General features: G+C 39.0%; 1 protein-coding gene across 3 annotated transcripts in view; it reads left to right on the top strand.

Moving 5' to 3' along the window:
- TPX2 (TPX2 microtubule nucleation factor) overlaps positions 1-5,707 on the top strand; it is a 60,107-nt gene extending 54,400 nt beyond the window's left edge. For 2 of the 3 annotated variants that reach the window (XM_007474462.3, XM_001364503.5), the window contains exons 17-18: positions 2,535-2,722; positions 4,625-5,707. In XM_007474462.3, the coding sequence (XP_007474524.1) occupies positions 2,535-2,722; positions 4,625-4,735 (299 nt within the window). In that variant the 3' untranslated portion in view covers positions 4,736-5,707. The remainder of the gene's footprint in view (positions 1-2,534; positions 2,723-4,624) is intronic. The other variant, XM_007474463.3, reaches the window with a different exon arrangement.
- Positions 5,708-20,698: the final 14,991 nt, after the last annotated feature.

Here is a 20,698-nt window from a genome sequence, read left to right as displayed (position 1 = left end):
CCCAGTCTTCTATATTTATGATACTCTATAGTGATGACCTGAAGCATTTGTAAAGTAGTCTATAGTCTTAAAGAAATTAAATGATCTCTAGTATACCATATTTAATAAGGCATTAAAAACAAAAACTGATTTAAGAGAACTTTTTGACATTTCTAGGCTAAAAATGTTCATTTGTTGAGTACCCTAATCAAGTTATTTGCTATAGTTGTGAATTTTTTATATGCTTGACAAAATTATAGGTTTATCAGATGGCAGAGACATAAATCCTATATTATTAAATATTATTTTTGGTAGATTTTTGCTCATTAGTTGGTAGACAAAGCAATTTTGACATAAGCAATTACTTTAAGTTTTAGAGATCAAAAATGTAAAAGTGTTTTTGGTTGCCATTCTTTTTTTTTTAATTAATTATTTTTTAAAATTTTTATTTGGTCATTTCCAAACATTATTCATTGGAAACAAAAATCATTTTCTTTACCTCCCCCCCCCCACCTCTCCCATAGCCGACGTGCAATTCCACTGGGTATCACATGTGTTCTTGATTCAAACCCATTTCCATGTTGTTGGTATTTGCATTAGAGTGTTCATTTAGAGTCTCTCCTCAGTCATATCCCCTCCACCCCTGTAGTCAAGCAGTTGCTTTTCATCGGTGTTTTTACTTCTGCTTGTGGATAGTGTTTTTTAGATCCCTTCAGATTGTTCAGGGACACTGCATTTGGTTGCCATTCTGAAGGCCAGCCCTCACCAATTATTTCATAGACAGCAGTGGATAATCATTCTGTCCAGGTCTTTTGAAATGAAGAAAAAAATGAAACCATTTCTTTTTGCCACCAGAGAGGCCTCTCTACCTAACAAGCTGCTTCTTTCCAGAAAGCAATTTTTTTCTCCAAGGCAAGTGGAACTTTCCACCCTCTATGCATTTAAGCCCATTTTAATGGCATTTTTCTGCAATTTGAGACCTTGTTAGTCCAAATGGATACTCTCCATCTCATGATGTGGCCCAATTCCATAGGCAAAAAGTAGTAGCTTGTATTTATATTGCACTTTACATTATCTCTTTTGATCCTCACAACAGCACTGTAAAGTAGATACTATTATTACTTTTTATTAGAAACTGCGAAATACCAAAACAGATATCTGTATTGGCTTAAGTATTTACATTTAAATGAATTTATTTCTATGCATAAAGCATCAAAATACTATTCATTTTTTTCTGAGTCTGCAACAGTATTTTCTATTCATTCACATTCATTTTTTATTTTTCATACAGATGATTGTAATTCTAGGGTATAATTCAGTTGTCTGGTTCTACTTTTTACTGTGAGGCTTTCTTGGTCTTCTTTGTACTTTATTTACATCTTTGTCCATCTTCATTGCTTTATAACATATCATCCCATGAGTATACTATGATTAAGTTAACCATTCACCTGTTGATGACAATTGGGTTGTTTTCATCTTTTGCAGTTTCACATAATGCTTATATGAAAATCTTTGGACCAGACAACTTTTTTTGTTTGTTTTGATGATAACTTTCAAAGTACTTTAATTATTGAATTGAATAATATTGGATTAAATAGGATAAACTTATTTTTTGTAACCTTTATTGCCCCTTGTTATTTTGCCCTCTAGAAAAATACCAGTTTTTATATCCACTGACAATGATTGATTACTCCCGGTTTGCCACAATCCTCTCAGGATTGAGTTTAGTTGCTTTTAACTATTTTTGCCAATTTGATGGGTACGAGATGATACCTAAAAGTTGTCTTGATTTTTATCTTCTTGGATATTGGGAAAATTAAGCATTTTCTTAAGTGGGCTATTAACAGCTTGTTTCCTTTTAAAAATGATGTTATTGACTTTTTAATAGTTTTTGCTAACAGGTTGAAGATATCTAAGTCAAGTTTTTATATATATATTGTATGTGTTTTAAGTATTTTTTCCCAAGCTGTTATCTTTCTTTTAACTTTTTTAGTTGTATAAAAGGTTTAAAAATCTTTCATCAAAGTCAAGCATATATGTCTTGTCTGCATTAATACCTTCCATTTGTCGAATGACACTGGTGTACTCTCCACAGTTGACATCAATATTAAGTTCCATTTTTTTTTTAGAATCCTTTTTTTTTTATGTTTGTGTCTTCAGCTGGAATTCACAAGATTATTTGATGTAAATTCCCTTTCTATCAAACTGACAATCTATTTTCCCAAGGACGTTTGTTAAATAATGGAACCTTTCTTCAATTACTTTTTCTAATGTTTTATCAATCACTAATTTTTTGTATATTTATATTGGGCCATATGTTTTCTGTATCCATTCATTTCAATTGATCTGTATCTCATTTTTTTGCCAGTTTTTATAATCTCCTTCTAATACATTTTAAAGCTTGAATACCAAGTCCCTTTTATTAGTTTTCTTTTCAATGTACCTCTTAATATTCTTGTCAGATCCTTTTCCATACAAATTTACTTCTGAATTTGTCTAGTTATATAAAGAAGACCCTGTGTTTTTTGATTCTCCTTGTCTATCTCCATACTTAGAGGACCTTTCTGGTTCCATAGTTCAGGAACCTTTTCAACTGGCAACAGAGAGGAGAGCCAGAGAGCGGCAGGAATTTGAGAAACAAATGGCTGAGATCGAAGCACAGAAAGCCCAGAGACTGGAGGAGGCTAGGCAACGAGAAGAAGAGCAGAAGAAGGAAGAACTAGCCAAACTGAGACAAGAACTGGTAAATGAGTAATTTTATGAATTAATAGCTCCATGTCATCTAGCTGTTTCATTGGGGGAGCAGAGATTCATTTTGCTCTGTTTTGGCATTAATTTGTTAGGCCACCCTTGGGATATGCTTCAGACATGAGTCTTTGCTTCGAACAAGTCACCAGATATTTGGATCTCTGAGTACTGGAAAGATAGGAGTATGAGAATACCTCAAAGGATTAAGCTGCATCAGTTGATATAGGGCCTTTTTAAAAAAATAAAGTGGGATAAAAAATTTTTATTTCAGAGTAATATAAAAATGTTTTTTTATATCTGTTGATGTTCCTGGTCCTCCTAGTATTAATTGGTTTTGTTCCTCATCCATGGTGTAGTGATCTTTCTCTATTAACTTTAGAATGAATGAGACTTGAGTCAGGTTAACCCTGAGAAAATTACTTAACCTCTTAGGACTTTAATTTCTCTTTCTGTAGATCAATGTAAAAGCATTCATTTAAACATTTACTTCAAACACACTTAACATAATACTCTAAACATTGTGCTCAGCTCTGGGGATAAAGCCAGAATATTGAGAATGGTCCCTGCTTTCCTGGAATTCAAAAAGTTAAGTCCAGTTCTAGATTGAATGGAAAGGCTCAGAAGTTATAGGCTTGGTTATATGGTAGTAGAATAGGTGTGAATGCTGAGATCTGTAAGGGACAGAGGCAAGTCAGATGGTACGACCTGAAGGCCCTTAGGAAGCTGTGGCTGGATGGATGATGAGACTTGAGTGTTTCCTCAGCAGAAAGAAGAAAGTTGGTGGTGAGTCCTATCCATATTAACTATATTAGCAGTCAGGCAACTCATAATAGGATGGGGAGAAGAATATCCTTCTGGTAGACAGTTTTCTTTCCACGTGGCCATCATAGATTGGTTCTGTAGAATAGGAATAATGTCATGATTTACCAACAAGTATATTTTAAGAAAATATTGTTGAAAATGTTGTTATTGTTCAGTCATATTTGAGACTATGTGACCCCATGGACATAGTTTTCTTGGCAGATATACTGAAATGATTTGCCATTTCCTTCTCTGGTGGGTCTCAGTTTTACAGATGAGGACTGAGGCAAATAAGTAACTTGCCCAGGATCACATAACTAGTAAACAGCAATAATAAGGAAAAGGGAGAATCTGGGCCTGACTACAGTTGTGGGCACAAGTTGGGAAGCAGGGGAGGAAATGGTTGGTTCTTTTAGTAAGTCTTAGAGGACTTTATTTGATTTAGGGAGATAATGTGGTTTAGAAGAAAGAGTACTTCATCTTTAGTTAGGACCTGAGTTTAGATTCTAGTGCTGCCACTTATTACCTGTGTAATTTGGATGAAATCTTTTCTCTCTCTGTGCCTCTGTGTTTCTTCACTTGTGAAATATAAGGGGTTTGGCCTTAGAGAGTCTTGAAGGTCCTCTATAGTTCCAAATCCCTTGATTATTTTAATGGAATTGGTTCTGCAGTTACTAGTGCCCCCGCCTGTGATTAAATACAGAATTCAGTCACTTATCTAACCAGTCCTTGGGCTTCAGGAGGGATGGAACAAAAAGTTTTTTTCTTATCCCCTACAATACTTATCCTCATTTAGCATAGTGCTGGTTATAAGAGTGCACATTTGCCTCCCTCCCCAAGCCCTTTCCAGAGATGCAGTTTCTAGTACTTGTAGTTTATTTAATGACTCCTTTTTGATAGAGAGTGTGTGCTTTACTTGTCATCTATTTATATGGAAGGAATACTTAGTCTGAAATGGTTTGAAATTGGGGTGGAATCCTTCATGGGTTTTTTCCCCCCTTCTTGATTCTCTGCCCATTAAATTACATAAAGTTGGAAACTGAAAGACAGGTCCATAACAGCTGATGACTGATTCTTTCTTTTGTCTTCTCTGTAGGTACATAAGGCAAATCCCATTCGCAAATACCAGAGTGTGGAGGTGAAGCCCAGTGAACAGCCCCTGACCTTACCAATATCTCCCAAGTTTTCTACCAGATTCCAGTGTTAAGCCCCAGTTTCCTGTGTTTGTATGTGTTTTTTCCTTGTGGGAGATGGTGGCACATTCTACTACAACTCAAGACTCTTTTCATGCTTTATCATTGAGCATGTAGGACTCATTTCTACCAACTGTCTTAACTATACCTCACTCCTGAAGACTTCTGACCATTCTGATGCCCTTAATGGACTTTGTCTAATCTAGTCATGTAGTCAACTTCCTTTCAATACTGGCTGGCCTTGAATGTGTGTCTTATTTTTTTCAACATGAATTTTAGCATAGTGTAATCTATTAGCCAACTCATTTTTTAAAACAAGAAAATAAAGATATTTAAATTTAGAGACCCAGGGCTTAAATTATAATTGGAGGTGAGGCTTTCTGTCTCCACTCCTTTCCTTTCTTTCATTCTCTGACCTTTCTCTTTCCACCCTTTGTTCTCTTTTAGGAGAGTAGGGTTGGCTCTAGGAATAAGGAGTTAATCATGACCTCTTAGCTTTCAGTTGCTAAGAGAAAACTAGCCTAAGCAAATCTTTATTTATACTAATGAGTGATAAGGCCAGATGGATAAATTAAATTTACAAATGTTCCAGAAAACTATTGTACCCATCATGTTGACCTCACATAGAACATCTTTGCCAGAGCTATTATAAGAAACATTTGGTGGATTTGAGCTCCTTTCCATATTTTGTTCTCCATTTTCCAAACCCTCCAATATTTGTTGCCAACAAGCCAGAATTGAAAAAAAGATGAAAAGAAGAAAAATCTGGATAGAATACTAAGATATCTCTAAGAAGAGTTGGAAGAAACCTGACAGATCATCTAATCCAGCTATCATACCTAATAGAGCAGTCCTATCTGCAAGGTGATCCAAGGGTAGTTATCCCACCTGTATTTTGGTGGGGAGCCCATTCTGTTCTTGAAGAACTAATCATTTCTATTGAGTCAGAATTTGCATATTCCTGAAATAAACTTGTTTATACTCCTCTTGTTTGTATTTAAGAGAATTTGTAAAGTTTAAGTAGAGGTTTCTGCATTTTGGTAAATCTAAAGTGGGTTTAGAGTATTCAAACTAGAGGAAAAGTTTTGCTTTCCTTTGTTGGTTATCATGTGGCATTGACAGCTAGTCATTTAAGCCCATGCTAAACACAAAATTTTTTTTCAGGTTGAGTCAAGAATTTATTGTCTGTGGTTGCCAGCCCTGGTCTTGGGTACCTTGCAGGATGTAGACCATGCAACTGTGGTTATATGAGCAGATTTAAATTGAACGCAACATGTTTCAAGAGCTCTCTGGGTAGATAACCAACAGTGGGTGTCTGTGAGTTGCCAAAGGCCTAATAGGAAAGAATGATATGATGGGATGAGTGGAAAATTGACTGTTGAGTTATCCAAACTCTGGGTTTCATGGGACCCAAGTATTTGACAATGGTGAAGAGAGAGAATATCAATACTGGTGCTATTTTCCCCTTAAAAATAATCGATTATATATCAGCCTCCACTAAAGTTTAATGTATCATCATGGGTTAAAGATGACCCAGAATTCTTGAGGCTTATCAACAGAGGGGGTCTGTTCTAGAAGGTCCTACTAAACATGGGACCAGTATTGATTGGACCACATGTCACCAAGAACTGGGCTATTTAAATTTGAAGAGACTCATTACCAAATTTGCCACATCAATACCCTATTTTTGTTTTAAATGTTTAAAAATTGATGCTTTCAGTTTCTACTATCTCATTGTGATTTCTCAAATAAAGATTTAAAAAGAAAAGAGGAAACTTTAGTTGGGCAAAAATCAATGAATACATAGACTACATCTGTTGGTAACTGATAATATTGTACCTCTGTAGTTTCATCTTTTTCATCTTTCAGGGGAAGAGAAGGAGATGTTGTTCATTATTCACTTTTATTTTATTCTTTCTACTTATATTGTTGTCACTATGTATGTTTTCTCTTGTTCTGCTTACTTCACTCTGCATCACTTCATATGTCTTCCTTCTCATCTCTTAATTATTAATATTGATCATTCAGTCATGGACCACAATCTGTTTAGCTATTTCACAATTGATGGCTATCCTCCTTTGTTTACTTTAAAACCCTTACCCTTGTCAATATTGAGTTCTAAGGCAGAAGAGTGGTTCAAACTTGCCCAGGGTCACACAGCTTGGAAGCATCTGAAGCCAGATTTGAGCCCTGGTCCTCCCATCTCCAGACCTGGCTTTCTATCCACTGAGCTACCTAGCTACCCCTCGTTACCCTGCTTTTAGTCAGTTTTTTGCTACTAAAACCAAAACTACTAATACTCATATTTCCATGAGTATTAAGGAAACAGTTAATGGGGAGAAAAATCTTTGCTGCAGGTTTTTTGATATATGTCTCATAAGATTTATAAGGAATTTGATTCAGATTTCAAGAAGAGTCCCTGGTTGGTAATCAAAGGATATAAACAAGCATTTTCAGGGGAGCAATCCAGACTTTTGCCATGTGAAAAAAATATTGTAGTAATTATTAGAGAAGCGAACATTGAAGCAATCTTAATGTTCCACCTCACTCAAGCCCATCAGATTGGCAAAGTTGACAAAAAAGGAAATTCATAAAAATGGGGAGGAACTGTCAGAAAACTAGCACATTGATGCATTATTGATGGTTCAATGAATTGGTCTGGTCGTTTTGGAAAGAAATTTGGCATTGGGCCCAGAAAGTTGCTGAAGTATATGTGCCCTGTTGCCCATTATTAGACCAGGAGCTTCAAAGAAAATAGAAAAGGCCTTTTTATGGAGTGGCAAAGAACTAGAAATTAAAGATGAGTTCTTGTCAGTTGGAATGGCTGAACAAATTTATATATTAATTTAATCGAAGGCTGTTTTATCATAAGAAAAGGGAAAGACAAATGTTATTGAGAAATCTGGGAAGCCTTGTATGAATTGATACAGAGGGAAATGGGAATAATTTATATCACTGTCAAAATGTCAAATACCTTTTGAAATCGATGTAATGCTGAACTTTACTTGATTTTGGAGGAATTATGATGAAGAATGCTACCCACTCCCCACCCTAGACATATGAGGGCCTAAATGAGACATCCATTTTTGAACCTGGTGTATATGGTAATTTGTTTTATTTTAACTAGACATATTTTCCTTTTGGTAGGGAGGAGGGGTAGGTCAGAAAAAGATGTTTGTTAACTGGGATGTCTTTTCAAAACCTCAGAATGGTTTTGACTTGCATATCTCTTATTAATGATTTTTTTCTTTTTTCAGAATTGTTCTTTTATCCATAAGGGAATGGCTTGTATTTTTTTTTTTATCAATTTGTATTTATTTTGGGCCCTAAACCTTTAGGGAATATATTTGATGCAAAAAGTTTTTTCCTGTTACATGATTTTCCTTTATTGTAATGGATTTTCATGCAAAAGCTTTTCAATTTCATGTAACCAAAATTGTCTTACAATTTTATCACATCTTTTCCTTGTTTAATATTTTCCCCCCAACCATAGGTAAGAAAAATATCTATGTGTTTTCCTCCAGTTTTTTTTTGGGTGGTGATGTGGGCTGTAAAATGGGGCTGTGACTTATTCACACTGATAAAGCTCTGGGTGCTTGAAACATTGAAGGAAGCTTGTAGCAAATGTATTTATAATTTTTGGTCTAAAATGATCTTTATTTTCTTTTATTCTGCTCTCCAATTTTCATAGCTTCCCTTAATCCCAAGGTACTTCTAGTGCCTCAGAACCAGAATTTGTCTGTCCAATATGTTTCAGTCCCCTGGTTGTTTTGTGGCCAGATTTCGTTTGCAAGTGCTGACTTAGTAGATTGGAGACACCAGAACGTAGCTTCGTTTCCTTCTGTGTCCCTTGTCTGACTGCCCCTGGGCCTCATAGCCAATGGCTGAGACTTGATGAGCCTAAAGGCAATTGTGTAACAGCTGCCAAGGCAAAGATATAGCTCCTGCCCCTTGGAAAACGAGGGCCTGATCACCTTTTCATTTCCTTCTGTCCATGCCGTGCTGAGGCTGGTTGGCAGTGTCAAGTTATGGCCTGTTGCTGGGGAAGTCCTTGGTGCTGAGAGAGGCAGTTAAGAAGCAGTCAACTGTGAGGCTGGGTTTCTCTCCTTTTGGACAGACAGGGTGGGTGAGTTACAGCTCCAGTGGCAGAGATTCAGGTAGGAACGTTGTTAACATTCTGAATCTGGAGCCACCATCTGCTTTGCAGCCTGCTGGGACACTCAATTTAGACAACATATAAAGTTTCCTGGAGATGGGACAAGCCCTGGCTCTGGTGGGGACTTGCTCAAACCTATGGAAAGAGCAGAAAGGTTAAAGTGTGTTCTGCTCTGGGCAGTGACGAGGGTGTAACCAGGGAGCTGGCATGCTTGACCCCCAGCCAAGTATTCCAGGACAGTTTGTTATCCAGCTAAAGTTGGTGGCGACGTTAGTTTGAAGTCCAAGGGGCAAAGTCGTTGGTGTTTTTCATTTGTTTCCTTCATTCTCTCAGATATCTCTCCAAGTGTCAGAGGAAATGTTAGCATCATTGAAAATGCCAAAGCTTGCTTGCTTCCTTCATATCCCTGGGGAGCGAGGCTGGGCTTAGGCTCAGTGGTGACCGTTCTTATGTGCTGAAGGCGTCAGCTTCTCGGTGGGGCCTGACAAGGGCAAACCATTTCATTCTGACGATTCAGTGCAGGGGGAGGGGAAAGCAATAGGAATGTTCCATTCAAGAGGTATTTATTAACAGAAGACTGCTAGAAAAATTCAAGGCAGTAGTATGGGGATTGGAGAGACCTCTGGTTCTGGATCCAGAGGACCAATGCTTAAATTCTGGCTTTGCTACTTGTGTGCTACAAGGTTCTGGGTTTCCTCTTCATTTGTTAGATGGAGTTTAGTGTATTTTGACTATTAGGTTAGATTATTTTGAGCTCACAGCCTCTGAGGTCCAGTAGAGAAGATAACACAATGCGCTATAGAGAATCCAATGTCATAATCAGCAGAGCCAATGTTCAAACCTATGGCTTCCAACTACAAGTTCAGTGTTCTTGCTGCCATACCACCATTTTGCCAGTGAGAGAGCATTCTGGGCATGAGGTACTGTGTGAGAAAGGCAGGAAAAGGAGGTTAACAAGATTCTCTTTAGTTAGAATCAGAATATGTGGTGACAACTAAGTAAGAGTAGAAAAGAGGTAGGATGGGGCTTGGCTCAAGTAAGGATCTTGAATGTTAGGCCAAGGAGTTGGTCTTCATTGGGTAGGGGGGAAAAATGGCCGTCATTGAAGGATTAGAGCAGAGGAGTGGTTTGATCAGCTCTGTAAGGAAGATTTAAGTCTTGGGCTTGCTAAGAAGGTAGCAAATAAGCTACCTAATGTAAGACCAAAAATGAATGAATACCCCAAGAATTTAAATTTATAGGATTTCATAACAACAAAGTGGGAGAGAAAGGGATTCCTTCAGCTGAGTTAACAGAGCAAAGAGCCAGAGACCCACACCTGCCGTGCTCGAGTTAAAGCAAAAACCCCAAAGCCCCCCAGTGTGGGTTTCAGCAAATTTATAAACAAACCCACACAAGGGGGCAACACAGGAACACAAGACAAGGGGACCCCAGGAAGAGAAAGAATGCTGGGAAATGAAGTCCCCTGGCTACAATATTTTTTTTTAAACCCATACCTTCTGTCTTGGAGTCAATACTGTGTACTGGCTCCAAGGCAGAAGAGTGGTAAGAGATAGGGAATGGGGGTCAAGTGACTTGTCCAGGGTCATACAGCTGGGAAGTGTCTGAGGCCAGATTTGAACCTAGGACCTCCCGTCTCTAGGCCTAGCTCTCAATCCACTGAGCTACGCAGCTGCCCTCTACAGTATTTTTTTAAACACTAACCATTTTTAAAAATGTTTGCATTTGTTTAATTAATTTAAGATATTTTTCAATGGTTACATGATTCATATTCTTTCTCTCCCCTCCTTCCCCCCTCCCTTAGCCAATGAACAATTCCACTGGGTTTTACATGTGTCATTGATCAAGACCAATTTCCATATTATTAACATTTGCATAAGGGTGATCCATTTAAGATCCCTCAGATCAGGCAGTTGTTTTTCTTCTGTATTTCTGCTCCCAAAGTTCTCTCTCTGGATGTGGATAGTGTTCTTTCACAAGTCCCTCAGAATTGTCCTGGATCATTGCATTGTTGCTACACTAACCATTTCTTACATTAAAAAAAATTAGTACATTTCCACATACATTTTCCAAAGTTATATGATCCAAATTGGCTTCCCTCCCTTCTTCCCATCCCCCCCTTCAATCTGGGTTATACATGTATTATCACATAAAACATTTCCATATTATTCATTTTTGTAAGTAAATAATCTTATAAAACCAAAACCCCAAATCCTATACCCATATAACTGAGTGATAAATCATACAGGGGTCCATCCAGAGACCCCTCTGAGGATCCAAGGTCCCTCTGCTCAGATGTGATGTCACGGTCGGAATAAGGAGATGAGAAATACCATGTATTCAACCCAGATATGCAGGCATCACACACAGTGCTCTGCCATAGTATTGTGGTACGTTTATTATATAGGTTTTCAGATACACACAATTATCTACATATGTGTCATTCTACAATTTGATTGGATATTATCAAATCACCTAAACAACACTTGTTTAACACGATGTTACTACAACAAAGAATTCTGTGATCATTTACTAGGTTTCTACAACACTCTGTGATAGATATGATTAATGGGAATCAAGCCATTTGTAGGTTAGTATCCCTTGACCTGCTGAGAGGATCATTGTGCTTTTGGTCAGGTTTCACTATCCATCATAATTGCTTGGGAGATGAACAACAAAACATATTTGTATCTAGGTGTGAGGACTTAAAGCAGACCGGTTTTGGGGTTTTCCTTAATTTACAAGTTCTGTTTTTCTTGTGTTACTTTGAAGTGCCCAGCAATGCTGCTTGGCTTCTGTTCCAACAAATTCATTGGAGTGTGGTGACTGTAGGACAAGATTCATTATAGTACTCAAGCTTTCGGCTATTGTTTATTGTAGGGTCTTGGTGCATGTCTTGTTCTTGAGAAAGGAGGGGGCATGGGCAATAATCTTTGGGCTTTTATTTTGTAACTGCAATCTTTTTGGGTTAATAACCTAGGGGGCTGAAAGTAGGGTATATGTTTATTGGTCCTATAAGAATTTGCTCATATTATTTCTCCTATATTGGGGAGAGAATAATAATCATAACAAGTCCATTGGTGGGGAAATTTGGGGGAGAGAAGTCACAAAGGGGGATCAGTAGGGGGCCCTCATTCTGGGGTCTGCTTTGCTGACCTTCCTTCCTTGGACCGTGACCTTGTCAATTGGTTGGGGTATGATGGCCTCCGGCAAAATTGTATGTTTTTCTTCTGTGTTTCTACTCCCACAGTTCTTTCTCTAGATGTGGATAGCATTCTTTTTCACAAGTCTCTCAAAATTGTCCTTGTATTGTTTTTAGTAACAGAGTCTATCACATTTGATTGTTCCACACTATAGCTGTTACTGTGTATAATATTTTCCTGGTTATTTCACTCCATATCTGTTCATGCAGGTCTTTCCAGCTCTTTCTGAAATCCTTCTGTTCATCATTCCTTACAGCATGGTGTTCCATCACCATCATATGCCACAATTTGTTCAGCCATTCCCCGATTGAGGGACATCCCTTTAGTTTCCAATGCGTTGCCACTACACTTCCTAAAGTTTTCTTCGAAAGAAGACAATCTAGCCTCCTGACTCCATTTCAGAGATGCCCATGTCCCAGATCAGGGAAAAAATACAGCCATGTATGTACTAAGAATTACAACCAAGTATTGTTCCCTAACTATAACTCATTAATATAAAGTTTGATGGTTTATTAAACATTCCCCCTCATCCCTCCTCCCCCCGTCAATTCTGCAAGGCTTGTAGTGGATTCTCTTTTTTTCCAAATGAGGGAAGAGGCTTTAAAAGATTGTGACTTACCCATTCTGACATAGCTAATAAGTGTCTGGAGGTGAGCTTTGAGCCCTAGGTCTTGTGATTTTGAGTCTAGTTCCTTTTCTGTTTTACCTTTCTATTTTCATCTGATTCCTAGTTTTGATTTTAATGTTGTGTTTTTTTGTTTTTGTTTTTGTTTTTTTCCTGAGCAGCATAAGATTTCCTGAACTGGTAATGAGATGAGCCATTAAACTGCAAAATCAAAAGATTTTTAACCTACAGTATTGTGAAAAACAGACCGGGCTAGTATTTTTACTTGTTCTGTGGCTGAGTGGACTACAAAATCCCTAGACTTATGCTTTCAAAGTGAATTTGAGCAAAATGGCTCAGTGATACCACTTCTAGGCCTATAAGCCAAAGAGGTCCAAGTAAAAAGAAAAGATTCTCCTTTTGTGGTGGCAAAGAACTAGAAACCCAAACTAAAATCAGTTTTTAACTGATTTTAAATCAGTTAAAGTCATATACCATTTTGGTATATGAATGTGATAGGATACTGTTGTGCTGTAAGAAGGGACAAAGGAGATGTAGTAGAGAAACCTGGGAAAACTTGGATGAACTGAAGCAAAGGGAAGTGAGTAGGACCAGGAAAACAATTTTATTCTATAATAGCAACATCTTAAAAATTGAACAATTTTGACTTAAGAATTCGGACCAGACCAACCATGATTCTAGAGGACTTATGATGAAAAATGTTACCTGTCTCCTGAGAGAAGTGATGGACTAAAAGACATTTTTGGATGTAAGCAATATAAGAATTTGTTTTATATGACCATGGATTTTTTTTTTACAAGGGTTTTTATTTTCTTCACTTCCTCCCATTGGGAGAGGAGAAGCATGAAAAAGGAGGAAAAGTGCTTGTTAATTTCTTTTTTTTTTTTTATTTAAAAAGTGCATGCTGGAGTGGAAATTCTGCTAATCCTAGAGACTTGAATTCAAAACTGAGGCCTAAAATTGACCACAAATAAAGACAAATCACTTAATTTATTTGTGCTTTGGATTCCTAATCCATAAAATCGGGGTGATGGTGCCCATATTACTAAGAAGAGTTATGCATAAACTGTATTCAGTTGAATTCAATTGTGTCTGAATTCAAAACCCACCTTAGACACTTTGTGACTCTGGTCAAGACAACTTTTGAGCTTCAGTTTCCTCATCTGTAAAATAGGGATGATAATAGTCCCTACATCACAGGGTAGCTGCGAAGATCAAATGAGACAATATTTGTAGAATGTTATGGAACCCTTAAAGTGCTCATGTAAACACTAGCTGGATAATGCAGTAAACAGAATGCCTGATCTGGAGGCACAGAGACCCGAGTTCAAATCTAGCTTCAGACACGGAGTTATATGGCCCTGGGCAAGTCACTTAACCATTTTGTTTCAGTTTCCTCATTTGTAAAATATAAAAATAAAAATAATAGCATCTACTTCCCAGGATTATTGTAATAATAATGGTGGTAGTAGTCTCTCGGTAACGGAGGATGACGATTGTCTTTGTGCATTTTCACCTATGATAGATGAGCGTGCACAAAGACACTTGTGCGTGAAGGAGATTTAAGTGGAAAAGTCGATGCACAGAGACAGTCCCACTCTCTCGACGTTGGAAGTCTGGGTCCAGTGGCACGAAAAGTCGTTACACCTGGAGACCCTCAGCTGCAATTGAAGGCCATGTTGTCTTTTGTGCTCCATCACTCCCTAAGCACTCCACAGTGCTTTGCTGCGTCGCCCTCTCAGCCGTTGAACCTTCTTGTTGGTTTCTTCCGCCTGTTCCGCCGAAGCAGTTTTCACATGCTGGGTGAGCAAAGCCCTGGTTCACCAGGGGTCAACGACCCTATGGCTACCCTCACAAGGTTTGGCCGGCCTGTCAAAGCCGTTGCCCGGGGTGTGGCCACTGCTGCATGCTAGCAGTTACTGGGAGCCACAAGTGAGAGCTGGGTGTCAGGTGAGGGTCAGAGGCTGGAGAGCTGCCCTAGGAGGGCACGACAAGTCCTCCATACCTGAGGTACTACCCCTCCCTGAGCACCCCATACACCATACACATACACATAATAATGAGGAACAGTTTAATGGCTCATCTCATTGCCAGTTCAGAAAATGTGCTGCTTATTTACACTCCCCCAGCTTAGCATAGAGCCTAGCACATAGCGCTATATGAATGTTAGCTATTGTTAATAAACATTTCAGAATTATTTTCTTATCCTTCCCTTTAAATTCTTGTTACAGCCAGCAATTCTATCTATCCCTGTGAGAGGATATCTAATAACTCCATTCAATCTTTTATTTCCATTTGGATTTTGGTGTGAAAACTGTAGCAAGCCAACTCTAGCAGACTCTAAGGACTTCTCTAGAAGCAAAACTCCATTCTCAAAACCCCAAGGATAAATTCTTGACCGTCGTCCGCTCCCCTGGCACGCAAACATGTCCCTTAAACCTTGGGAGACTTGGAAAATGTTCTTCATAATGTTCCATGCTTTTTTTTTCTTTTGGAGACTACTATTTCCCACCTTCCCCGGGCCCGATGTGCAGTAGTCACTCATCATCCCAGTGTACTGGCTGACAGCACTGAGGCTTTGAGCTGCTAGTTCTGATCTGGGCTGGTTTACCTCTCCTTAGGCAGCGTGTGCCCTGCCTCTCTCCGAGACTCACCATTTTGGTATCGGGCTCAGCACCGATGCTTACTTTGCTTATTCCCAGGCTCAAGCAGTCGACCAGCCTCAGTGTGGGTGGAAGCAGGGATTTCAAGCACACACCGCCATTTGGCATCCTTGTTCAGTATGGTCTTACGTCTGGTTACAGAATAGCTTAGCCTGGTCCTTGGCCTCCAGATTGCCTTGGATGGAGCTGTGACCCTCTACCAGGATAGGTTGCAGCATCTTCTTGCCTTCCTAGTCTGTGCAGTTCTTGTCCAGCTGTAAGCTATCTCATATGAAGTTTTCCTCATGTTTTTTTTTTTTAAACCCTTACCTTCCATCTTGGAGTCAATACTATGTATTGGCTCCAAGGCAGAAGAGCGGTAAGGGCTAGGCAATGGGGGTCAAGTGACTTGCCCAGGGTCACACAGCTGGGAAGTGTCTGAGGTCAGATTTGAACCCAGGACCCCCCATCTCTAGGTCTGATTCTCAATCCACTGAGCCACCAGCTGCCCCCTTGTGTTCTTTAATATTTTGTGGATGTTAATTCAGCATTTAAAATGTCTTTCTTCTGATTAGCTAACTGGCTAACCTCTTTTTCTTTTTCTGAAAATCCTTATCTTTTGTCTTAGAATCTATACTAAGTATTGATTCTAAGGCAGAAGAGCAATAAAGGCTAGGCAATTGGGGTTAAGTGACTGGCCCAGGGTCACACAGCTAGGATTCTTTTTCTAATCCTGCGTATTTAAGGGCATTATCACCATCATCACAGTTCACGTTCCCTTAGCACTTTAAGATGGACTTTTCTCGCAATCAGGGTGGTGGTATGGTGCGGCTATTATTTTTATATTAAAGATGAGGAACTGCAGATTCAGAGAAAGTGACAGCTCAAGGACATCTCCTGCTGTATATTAGAGTTGAGACTTAAAAGTTAGGCTTTTTCTTACTGCTGCCATTTTTATGTCACCCACAAGACCATTTCTTGCTATTCCTATCTTGCTTTGCAGTTTGACCCAGACATATGACCTGTGGCAGCCGGAGAATAAGGACAGTTCCTTTGGTTATACAGGGGAAGAAAATGAAGGTTCTTTGGGCAGTGAAGATGACTAGGAGCAGGTGATTCAAATTAGATTCTTGTGCACCCCCCCAGCTGGCTGGTGTGAATTGGATATGCCCATTGCTGAGTTATCTAGACTGTATTAACCGTCATTGGGTATGTGTCACCAGGGGCTGCCAGAAGCCCCTGCTGATTTACCAAAAGCTGCACAGTTTGGAGCAGCGCCAGTCACAGGAAGCCAATAACAGCAGAGCTTCTCGTGGCAACTTGAGATAGAGCACAGCCACTCTCTTTTTGGTAGTATGGGGATGAAATTCAGACAAATTCAACTTGAGCAAACATACACATTCACTGCCACCATAGGCAGGGTCCCTTGTACTAGGCCTGGAGAACATTAATTTTTTTTTCCTCTTTTTTCCCCAATTACAAGTAAAAACAAATTTAACATTAGTTTTCTAAAATGTTGAGTCCCCAGATTCTCTCCCACTCTCCTTGAGATAGTAAATAATCTGATAGGGGTTTTATATGTGGGGTCACGCAAAACATTTCTGAATTGGTCATGTGGAAGAAGACATAAAAAAAATAAGTGAAAATAGTATGTTTTGATTTGTATTCAGACTCCCATCAGTTCTTTCTCTGGAGGTAGATAGCATTTTTCATCATAATTCCTTCAGGAGAGTTTGGATCATTGTATTGCTGAGAACAGCTAAATCATTCATCCTGCAATATTGCTCTTAGGAATTATAAAGTTCTGATTCTGCTCACTTCACTTTGCATCAGTTCATAGAAGTCTTTCCAGGTTTTTTGGTTCATTTCTTATAGCACGACAGTATTCCATTACAACCACATACCACAACTTGTTCAGCCATTCCCCAATTGATGGCATCCTCTTGATTTCCAATTCTTTACCACTACAAAAAGCGGATGTAAAGATTTTTGTATATATAAGCCGCCCCCCCCCCCAATCTCTTTGGGCTATAGACCATAACAAAAAGTATATATGATTTTTAAAGCTTTTTGGGCATAGTTCCAAATTGCTCTCCAGAATAGGTTGGATCAGTTCACAACTCTACCAACAGTGTATGAGTGTCTCTGGAGGATATTCAAATAGGGCTTGCAAGTGGCCTGTAATTTATCCAGAGATAGATATAAGGTTTGATATACAAATGCAAAAATGAGTTGCAAAATTCTGAAACAACCAAAAGAAAGCATTCTGTAAAAGATCGGTATTGAAGGATAAATAGGATTTCAACAGGTTGAAAGGGAAAGGGAAAAGCTTTCCAGAGTTATGGAATATTATCAGCAAAGGCACAGAAGCTTGAAAGAATATGTGTTTTGGGGCAGGGTGGGGTGCCAGTTGGTGTTCCATTTGGCTGAAAGGGTTTGGGGAGGCAGGACTAGAAAAGTAGGATGGTGCCAGATTGTAGAGGATCTTGAAAGCTAGAGAACCTTGAATTTAAATTTCATTCCTCAGGTCATAAGTTGCTATTAAACCATTTTGAATTGTCCAATTATCTGATCAACCATGGATCCCCCTAGATTAACGTGGCATTTCCTTCTTAAGAGACTATTTCTCTTATTTGTATGTGGGCTTGTTCCCTCATGACTTTTCCTAGTCTACAGTGTATTTGCAACCTTGGGGTAGGGGATGAGGAGAAGAGTGAATATACACCGTCAACCAGTACTGTCTCACCTTTATTCTCTTTCTGTCTTGGGTATCTTGTTTGTTGTTGCCTATAGACGTATCTGAGCTGCTTCCATCTTAAAAAACACCCATTTGATTCTGTCATCCTATATCTATATCTCTCATTTATTTCTCAGTCAAACTCCTAGAAAAAACTCATTACTATTTGTTGCATTCAATTCTCCTTCCTTTCCTCTTACTCTCTTAAAAGTCTGCAATCTACTTTCCGTCATCCCTCAACTGAAATCACTCTCTCCAAAGTTATCAATGATGTGTTTTCTTTTTTAAACCCTCACCTTCTGTCTTAGAATCCATACCAAGTATTGGCTCCAAGGCAGAAGAGTGGTAAGGGCTAGGCAAAAAGGGCTAGGGTTAAGTGACTTGCCCAGGGTCACGCAGCTAGGAAGTATCCGAGGCCAGATTTGAACCAAGGACCTGGTTCCACCAAGCCACCTAGCTGTCCCCTCTAATTTTCTTTTACAACATCTCTGGCATTTGTCCCTTTCTCACAAGGCCACTATCCTAGTTCAGGTCCTCATGACCTTTGCCTTGACTACTATATTATCTTCCTAGTTGATCTCCCTTCTTTATGTATCTCCTCATTCCAATCCATACACAGTTACCAATTTCAAAAAAATACAGGTTTGACCATGCCACATTCTTATTAGTAACTTCTGTTGTTGTTCAGTTGTTTTCAATCGTGTCCAATTTTGTAACTCCGTTTGGGGTTTTTCTTGGCAAAGATACTAGATGGTTTGTTATTTCATTCTTCAGCTCATTTTATGGAGGCGGAAACCAAGGCAAGCAGAGTTAAGTGACTTGACCAGGGTCACACAGCTAGGATATGTCTGAGGCTGGATTTCTACTCGGGAAGCTGAGGCTTCCTGCCTCCAGGTCTGGTGCTCTGTGCACTGTGCCACCTAGCTGCCCAGCAGTGCAGCTCCCTCTCTGTTATCTTAAGGGATCAAATATAATCTCTTGTGTTTATCATTTGAAGCTCTCCACAGTCTAGTTCTAGACTATTTTTCCAGGCTTATTACACAAATACTTCCTGCTTTCTATAATCCAGCTAAGCCGTTCTTCTTGGTATGTTTTCCCTCACATAGAACATTCCTCTCCCATTGCTCTGCCTTTGCTTTTTTTTATTTTTAAACATTATTTTATTTGGTCGTTTTCATACATCATTCACTGGAAACAAAGATCATCCTCTTCTCCTCCCCTGCCCCCCCCCCCCCACCTTTCCCTCTCCCATAGCCGACACATGATTCCACTGGTTATCACATGTGTTCTTGACTCGAACCCATTTCCCTGTTGTTGGAATTTGCATTAGAGTGTTCATTTAGAGTCTCTCCTCAGTCTTATCCCCTCCACCCCTGTAGTCAAGCAGTTGCTTTTCATCGGTGTTTTTACTCCCACAGTTTATCCTCTGCTTGTGGGTAGTATTTTTTAGATCCCTGCAGATTGTTCAGGATCACTGCATTGATACTAATGGAGAAGTCCATCACCTTCGATTGTACCACAATGTATCAGTCTCTGAGTACAATGTTTTCCTGGTTCTGCTCCTCTCACTCTGCATTACTTCCTGGAGGTTGTTCCAGTCTCCATGGAATTCCTCTACTTTATTATTCCTTTGAGCACAATAATATTCCATCATCACCAACATATACCACAATTTGCTCAGCCATTCCCCAATTGATGGGCATCCCCTCGTTTTCCAATTTTTGGCCACCACAAAGATCGCAGCTATGAATATTCTTGTACATGTCTTTTTCCTTATTATCTCTTTGGGGTACAAACCCAGCATGCTATGGCTGGGTTAAAAGATAGGCAGTCTTTTATCGCCCTTTGGGCATAGTTCCAAATTGCCCTCCAGAATGGTTGGATCAATTCACAACTCCACCAGCAATGAATTAATGTCCCCACTTTGCCACATCCCCTCCAACTTTCATTAGTTTCCTTTGCTGTCATGTTAGCCAATCTGCTAGGTATGAGGTGATACCTCAGAGTTGTTTTGATTTGCATCTCTCTGATTGTAAGGGATGTAGAGCACTTTTTCATGTGCTTATTAATAGTTTTGATTTCTTTGGCTGCGAACTGCCTGTTCATGTCCCTTGCCCATTTGTCAATTGGAGAATGGCTTGATTTTTTGTACAATTGATTTAGTTCTTTATAAATTTGAGTAATTAAACCTTTGTCAGAGGTTTTTATGAAGATTTTTTCCCAATTTGTTGCTTCCCTTCTGATTTTGGTTACATTGGTTTTGTTTGTACAAAACCTTTTTAATTTGATGTAATCCAGATTATTTATTTTGCATTTTGTAACTCTTTCTAATTCTTGCTTGGTTTTGAAGTCTTTCCCTTCCCAAAGGTCTGACATGTATACTATTCTGTGTTCACCTAATTTTCTTATAGTTTCCTTCTTTATGTTCAAGTCATTCACCCATTTTGAATTTTTCTTGCTGTAGGGTGTGAGGTGTTGATCTAAACCTAATCTTTCCCACACTGTCCTCCAATTTTCCCAGCAGTTTTTATGGAATAGTGGATTTTTGTCCCAAAAGCTGGGATCTTTGGGTTTGTCATATACTGTCTTGCTGAGGTTGCTTGCCCCCAGTCTA

The sequence above is a fragment of the Monodelphis domestica genome, chromosome 1 (assembly GCF_027887165.1).
Source record: "Monodelphis domestica isolate mMonDom1 chromosome 1, mMonDom1.pri, whole genome shotgun sequence".
Taxonomy (NCBI): Eukaryota; Metazoa; Chordata; class Mammalia; order Didelphimorphia; family Didelphidae; genus Monodelphis; species Monodelphis domestica.
Note: the sequence above shows the minus strand (reverse complement) of the source record. Positions and strands in the feature narration are given on the sequence as shown.